At 40.0% G+C, this 7,693-nt stretch overlaps 1 protein-coding gene across 6 annotated transcripts in view; it reads right to left on the bottom strand.

Moving 5' to 3' along the window:
* Positions 1-7,693, bottom strand: part of Fam216a (family with sequence similarity 216, member A) — a 12,311-nt gene that overhangs the window by 3,945 nt on the left and 673 nt on the right. For 2 of the 6 annotated variants that reach the window (XM_005403148.1, XM_005403144.2), the window contains exons 2-3: positions 6,232-6,272; positions 1,349-1,470 (exon numbers count right to left, since the gene is read on the bottom strand). In XM_005403148.1, the coding sequence (XP_005403205.1) occupies positions 1,349-1,470; positions 6,232-6,272 (163 nt within the window). The remainder of the gene's footprint in view (positions 1-1,348; positions 1,471-6,231; positions 6,273-7,693) is intronic. The other 4 variants (XM_005403149.1, XM_005403145.2, XM_005403146.2 and 1 more) reach the window with 3 other exon arrangements.

Here is a 7,693-nt window from a genome sequence, read left to right as displayed (position 1 = left end):
TTTTCTTTTTTGGTACCAGGAATCAAACTCAGGGCTTTACGCTTGCCAGGCAGGCACTGCGCTAGCCCAAATCTTGTATTCTCAATGTGATTTCTGAGGTGATACCTAAAAGGAATCTATTACTCTACTTAGGTTCAACTAAAAAAAATAGTCTTTTCCAGAGTAACTGTCTGTGTAGGACACACTGAGGTATAGCATGTTGATCTCCAGTATAAAACAAACACACACACACACACACACACACACACACACACACGGCTTACCAAATAGGTAATAAATCCAGGTAAAAATCAAAATGTTGGCCAGAAACTTTTACCAGTATACATAAATCATTAACTAATTCACATACTCACATTGCTCTAGAGATACTTCTAGCAGCTATGACTTTTTTGTTTGTTTGGCTTTTTGAGATAAGATCTCACTATGTAGTTTAGGCTCATCTTCAACTATGTAGTCCAGGCTGGCTATGAGCTCATGGCAATACTCCTGCCTCAGTCTCCCAAGTGCTAGGATTACAGGTGTATACCACCATGCTCAGCTGCTGGTATGATTTTTTTTTTTTTTAACTTTGTTGCCAGGACTGGTCCTGAACACATGGGCTCAATGAATCCTCCTGCCTCAGCCTTCCACACTGGACTACAGGCACATGCCACTGTTCTTTCTTCCTACAGCTATGATCTTTAGTACAAGTGAACATCTGCAAAATCCTATTGCCATTTTCTTCATCTGCTTTTATCTAATTCTGTAGTCCTTTAAAATCTTGTGATTGAGTTTTCAACTCTAGAAGAAAACTTCCTTAATATCTTTTTAGTTGGAACCTTCAGCTTCCTGAGTAAAAATACATTAAATCTGAAGTATTACCAAGCTCTAAAAAACACTTATGATGGGGAACCTACAATCCTTGCATTTATTCATGAATTCACCCAACAGATATTTATTGACTTCTAGATAGTATGCTGGGTCTATACTTTGTAATCAGCAGTGCCTTAATCTCTAGCTAAGCAGTTTAGTAAAAAGTTCAGTTCAGCTCTAAATTTCAAAAATACTGACTTTTTTTTTGTTTTGGTTTGGGTTTTTTTTTTTTTTTTTTTTTTTTTTGAGACAGGGTTTCTGTGTAGCCCAGGCTGGCCTCAAATTCACAGCAGTTCTTCTGCCTCAGCCACCAAAGTGCTGGGATTACGGGCATGTGCCAGCATACCTGGCAAGAATATTGATACTGAAATTTTTCCTTCGGAATTAGGGTATAGCTCAGAGATAGAGTCCTTGTCCAATAAGCACAAGACCCTAGGTTTCACTCACACACACATACGCATGCGTGTGCATGCTTGCAAATTCCCTATTGGCATACCTTTAGAAAGGATGCACCCATCATTGATTTAGAGATGTGAATTGTTTGAATGTGAGGAGTTTTCCATACCTCTTGCAGCTTGGCTATGTGTAAATTCACTTTGTGTCCATCTTTCATTCTATCTGTAAACAAGCATATTATTGTGAGTTTTAGAGGCAAGGATAAGTTCAAGAAGCTTAATTAGTAATATTTAGTTATTTACATTGTATCAACCATTATCCTGGAATAGTAATGAGTATTTTAAATAAGATGGTAAATTGGAAGATACACATGCCCTTTGGTTGTAGAGTACACAAATATCTTGACTAGACATGTCTCCAAAGAAGATATACAAATAGCCAGTAAGCATGTAAGATGCTTAGTACTTATTACTAGGAAAATGCAGATTAAAAAAACAGTGAGGGGCCGGGGATTTAGTTCAGCGGCACAGTGCCTGCCTGGCAAGTGCTAGGTCATAAGTTTGATTCCCGGTACAAAAAAAAAAAAAAACAATGAGATGCCCACTGGGATAGCTATCACCAAAGAAAGAGAAAGAAAGAAAGGAAGAGAGAAAGAGAAAAAAAAGAAAAGCAAGCAAACAAATGTGTTGGTTAGAATTTGGGGAAACTAGATAAAATTAATGGATGAGGGCCAGTGAGATAGCTCAGCCTCACAGCACCTGCCTGGCAAGGTCCTGAGTTTGATTCCTGGTACCAAAAACTAATGGATGAGAGTTTTTTTAAAGAATTAAGGACCAGGGATTTAGCTCAGTGGTGCAGTGCCTCCCTGGCAAGTGTAAGGTTCTGAGTTCGACCCGGTACCGAAAAGAAAATTTGAAGAATTAAAGTACATATGCATGGTTTCAAAATATAACCCCTTGTTACTGAGAGGTGAAGTGAAATGAATATGAGATTTGATTTAATGGCACACTGCTAGAAACCTGAAGACCTGCGGCAGATTTCAATTCCAGCTCTTACTATAATTTTTTTTAAAGACTGTAAAGTTACAAAAGGCATATGAATCAAGTTTTAATACACTGTATGATGGGTGGATGAGACAATCCACTGTACCATTTCTTTCTCTGAATTCTCAGGCATGGCTTGGAAGTGCAAGAGCTCTGTAACATTAACAAATTAAATAAAAAGCAAATAATAAAAAATATAACTCCAAAATACACCTTTACAAAGGATGAAATAGTAATTTTACAATGGTAAAAGCTGCCAGACACCAGCTGGACCAAATGATCAAAAGTGTCAATAGGGACTAATCCAGAGCAGGTGTCTCCTGATCTGATGAACCAGGATGAACTCAGTACCGTGGTATTCCTACTGCAAGTGCGTAACCTCAATCTTCTAAAGAGGAACCATCCATCAAACTCAAATTGAGGGAAAACATATAGAACTGGCCTGTATTTTTCATAAACATCAATGTCATGAAATACAAAGACTGAGGAACTATTCCACATAGGAAAGCTAAGAAATATGACAACTGAATACCATACATGAACTCAGATTTATGGGGAATAAATTATTGGAAAATTCAAAGTTTTTTATTTTGATTATTTTATGAAGTTGCAAACATAGTTAATTTATTTTTTGTGGTACTAAGGATTAGACCCAGGGCCATTGCATTGGGCTGTATCCCCAACCCTTTTATTTTTCAGATACTTATTAAGTTGCTAAGTTGCCCAGGCTTGATTTGAACTTGTAGTCCTCTGCCTCAGCTTCCCAGAGTGCTAGGATTGATTAAAGGTGTCCACCGTCACATTCAGCTATAGTTCCTTTTTTTATTTTTTTAAAGGATATGTGCTTAGAAATATTTTAGAGATGAAGGAGCATCCTGTCTGGCCCGATGTGATGGTGCATGTCTGTAATCTCAGTACTCGGGAGGTTGAGGCAGGAGGACACCCTGGGCTATATAGTAAAGCCAAGACCAGCCTGAACTACATGTTGAAAAAAAAGTTGAGGGCATCCCTTCTGCAATTCACTCTAGACAGTTAAGAATAAACATTAGGTAGATAATATAGTTAACATTTGGAGGATCTTAATGAAGGGATACTAGAATTGTATGTACTAATGTACTATTCTTACAACTGCCCTGTATACCTGAAAGTCAAAATTTTAGAAATATACTTTATTGTTAGGTGGAATAAAGTGTTAGTAAATAAGTTATTGAAAAGTGGGTTTTAGCTGGGCATGGTGGCGCATGCCTGTAATCCCAGCACTCAGGAGGCTGAGGCAGGAAGATCATTGTGAGTTCGAGACCAGCCTGGGCTACAAAGTGAGCTCAAGGCCAGCCTCAACCACAGAGTGAGACCCTGTCTGAAAAAGACAAAAAGAAAAGTGGGTTTTAGTCACTGCCATGAAGCCTGCCAAATTAAAGCAAATATAAAGTAGTATGTGTGTATGGGAACCAAGAGGATCATGTTAATTGTTACGGACCATTGACCTTTGAGAAATTCCGTTCTTGTCTGGGCCAAATCTGTCTATGAGATTAGAGAAGGCTCTACAAAAGGGGCTCACTGTGATTAGACTGAACATCGACACACTGATTCCATGTACTGGGGGTCTCCACTGCTCACACATGGAGTTCACAGCCTTCTAGACTCAAGTTGTATTTAAAACAAAAGAATCATGTCTTTCGTTTATAAAACACTAGCTCCTCTCGTGTAGGCAAATATTTTCAATTATGTTCCATATGGTCATTATTGGAACATGACCTGTTGCAGTTGATCTGTATATGGCTTTCTGTTTGAAAACATTGAAACAGGACCTACAGGGAAAACTATCCAGATTCTCTGCCAAAAGTTGGCCGTATTATTTATGTTAAATAATAGCAGAAGACCTTAAGTCCCAATACAGAGGAAAACAAGCACTTGTTGAGTACTAGCCCTTTTTTCCTGCAATTATACATACATATTCCACTATAGAATTGCAAACTAAGGGAAATAAATAAAACTTCTAATAACACCATCTAATAATTATTTCAAAGTATTTTGATATTTACCTTTCAAAGTTTTTTAAGTATGATCCTACTTATGTAAATTTTTTTGTTTTAATATTTAGAAACTGTTTGAATCTCTCATATACTGATAATTGTTAAAGTTTTTTATCTCCTTCCACATCTAGATTGTAATAATTCTATCTTTTTTGTTGTTGTTATGTAAGACAGGTCTCACTATGTATTTCAAGCTGGTCATCAACTCACTGTGTAGTCCGGGCTGGCCTTGAACTCATAAAAATCCTCCTGCCTCAGCCTTCGGAGTACTGGGGTTACAGGCATGCACCACCACACCCAGCTAATTATATCAATTTTATACTTACTTTGTTTTCTGTTTTCTACATTTAACTATAATTCCAAAAACAAGAAACAAAACACCAGAGCCAGGCATGGTGTCACATGCTTGTAATCCCAGCCTTCAAGAGGCTGAGGCGGGAGGACTGCTGCAAGCTCGCCTGTGCTACAAAGTGAGTTCAAGGCCAGCCTGAACTGCGTATTGAAACCCTGTCTCAAAAAGACAAAACAAAAACTACCCATTTAACTGTAATTCATTTGAGTTTTTTACTTACGTTAAGAATTGTAGTGAGGAATCCAAATGAACAAACCTCCAATGAAACACATTATATGTAAACCAACAGTGAACCCTAATGTGAACTATAAATTCTGGACGAAGAGGGCATGTTAGTATAAGCTCCTCGATTATAAAAAATCTGCCACTGATGGGAAATGTTAATAACCAGAGGCTATGCAGAGCAAAGGGTCTGTGGAAATCTCTATATCTTTTCTCAATTTTTCTGTGAATTTAAAACTAAAAAATACCCTCTTTTTAAAAAAAGCACATTATAAAAATGACTAGGTTAAAAAAATAAAGACTAGATTATTTGTGAACATATGTATTTATGCGTATTTACACACATATATGAGTCTGTATATTTTATCCCTAAGTAGCTTTTCCAAGGAAAGCAAAGTGAATTCAGGTTTATGTATCACTGAATTTAAACAAAATATGGAAAAACTGTAACTATACTTAAATACTACTACTACACATACAGACACACATACTAGTTAGTAAACTACCTGCTCTTCTTCCAGAAAAAGAAATGAGCAAGAAGCCTTTAAGGGCTTGTCTTTGTCTCCTGACTCCAATAGAGAAGAGGAATTTAGCTTTATCCTTTAAGTGAGAGGAAAGTATTAGCACTGAGATATACTTCATGATTCTGAAGCTGTTTATCTCAGAATTTCTTCCTTCAATCTGTGTGTAAACCCCAGGCTGTGCTCTGTGGTCTTCAACCAATAGTGGTGAACAGATTTTTTTAAGAATTACTAATTTTTATTTATTTATTTATTTATTTATCTTTGTCTTTTTGAGACAGGGTCTCACTATGCAGTTCAGGCTGGCCTTGAGCTAACTTTGTAGCCCAGGCTGGCCTTAAATTCACAACAATCCCCCTGCCTCAGCCTCCCGAGTGCTGGGATTACTGGCATGCGCCACCACACCTGGCTACTGCTGATTTTTTAAATGACTGATGTGAGATTTATTTACGAAAGGGAAAGAGACTGTTCTTTGAAAATGTTAAAGCTGGCATGGTGGTACATACCATGTAATCCAAGTGCTGAGGAGGTGGAGGCAGGACTGCAAATTCAAGCCCAGCCTGGGTAACCTACTGACACCGTCTCAAAACGTTAAAAAAAAAAATTTTTTTTTTTAAAAAAGGACTAGGGATGTAGCTCAGTTGTAGGATACCCCTGGGTTCCATTCCCTGTACTGAAAAAGTAATAAAAAGACTACCAAAAATGCTAATAAAGTCTAATTTTAAGACTCCATTGTGTCAGTCCTACAGGCAAACTGGCTTCTCTCAACACTGTTATTCATAGCTATTCTCTACTTTATGTGTGCTACTCACCAATACCTTTGGAACTGGGGTAATAAGAACGTCCAGCTGATCTGTTAAAAAAGACAGAAATAATAGGTAATAATTGCCAGCTTTATAAGCACTAAACAATATATTTCAAACCAAAAAAAAAAAAAAGGATGGTATTGCATAAGCATTTTACTTGGTATGTTTGTATCAGACAAAATATCTTGGAAATTTTCTGCTATAGTTCTGCTTAAATCCTAATGACTACTCTTTTTAAGGGAGCTGACCCTTTTTTTTCTGACCCTTTTAACCTACAAGAAAAGATTCTTTAAAGCAGATTTGGCTTTACCTTTAGTTTGAGCTCAATAGGTAGCTTGGGCGTCTGTGCTATGAGTATTGGAAAGACTATCCTTTGCGGAGTAATTAAGATGTGCTGGAATTTATAAACTGCTCTGTAATGTTTCCAATTTTTTTCAAGTCTTTTTTTCCTTAAAACCCACTTCCTGCAGTTTATCTTTTTTTCTTTTCTTTTTTTTTTTTTTTTTTGAGACAGGGTCTCTCTATGCAGTTCAGGCCGACCTTGAGCTCACTTTGTAGCCCAGGCTGGCCTCGAACTCACGACAATCCTCCTGCCTCAGCCTCCCGAGTGCTGGGATTACAGGCGTGCGCCACCACGCCCAGCACTTCCTGCATTTTATTCAAAGACCATAAATTCCTTGATCTGACAGGACCCGTCAAGCACCATGAACAGAAAACTGTAAACAAGTGCAACAAAAATCAACCAACAAACCAGGACCTCAACCCATTTTTAAAGTCTTCATTGGGACCGGATAGAATGGCACACGCCTGGATCCCAGCACTCTGGGAGACTGAGGCAGCAGGAGGGCTGGTGTGAGACGGTCTGGGCTGGGCAGTTTGGGGAGATCTGTCTCAAAAGTGTAAAGGGGTTGGGGATGCATTTCAGTGCCAAGACCCTGGGTTCAATCCCCAGTACTACAGATAAAGTCTTCAGTGGCACCAGGTATTCTAACAACAACACGGCACGTTTGTCGCGGGAGCCACGGCTGTAAGCTGAACTGGACCGCAAGTAGCCGGCTGCTCCTGCTTTTAGAAACAAGGGAAGGAGGGAGCAAGGGCGGTGATTTCGGCTGATTTTCTTCACCGTCCAGGAAAAAGCCTGGCACGCATCGGAACCCACTTAACGCCTCGGGAGCCTCCTTCGGGCCGGGGGACGTCTCCCGCCCGCTCGGCTGCCCGCGGTCCCGGAATCCGCGCAGAGATGGGGCGGGCAGGCGCTTCCCCCGCAGGCCCGCAGCGCCCCCTGGGGCGCGGGAGGACGAACGCCAGCGACTGCCGCAGTGCCGCGTCTCTGCGCCAAAGCCTCCCCGAGCTCCCTCCCGAGCGCAGCGCTCGCTCAACAGCCACGGGACCGGCACAGCCCGCCTCGGCTCGCCTCAGCGTGTGCGCGACCCGTCCGCGAAGGCAGCCGCCGCGCCGCCCCCGCAGG

The sequence above is a fragment of the Chinchilla lanigera genome, unplaced genomic scaffold, assembly GCF_000276665.1.
Source record: "Chinchilla lanigera isolate Chin_1 unplaced genomic scaffold, ChiLan1.0 scaffold00081, whole genome shotgun sequence".
NCBI lineage: Eukaryota > Metazoa > Chordata > Mammalia > Rodentia > Chinchillidae > Chinchilla > Chinchilla lanigera.
Note: the sequence above shows the minus strand (reverse complement) of the source record. Positions and strands in the feature narration are given on the sequence as shown.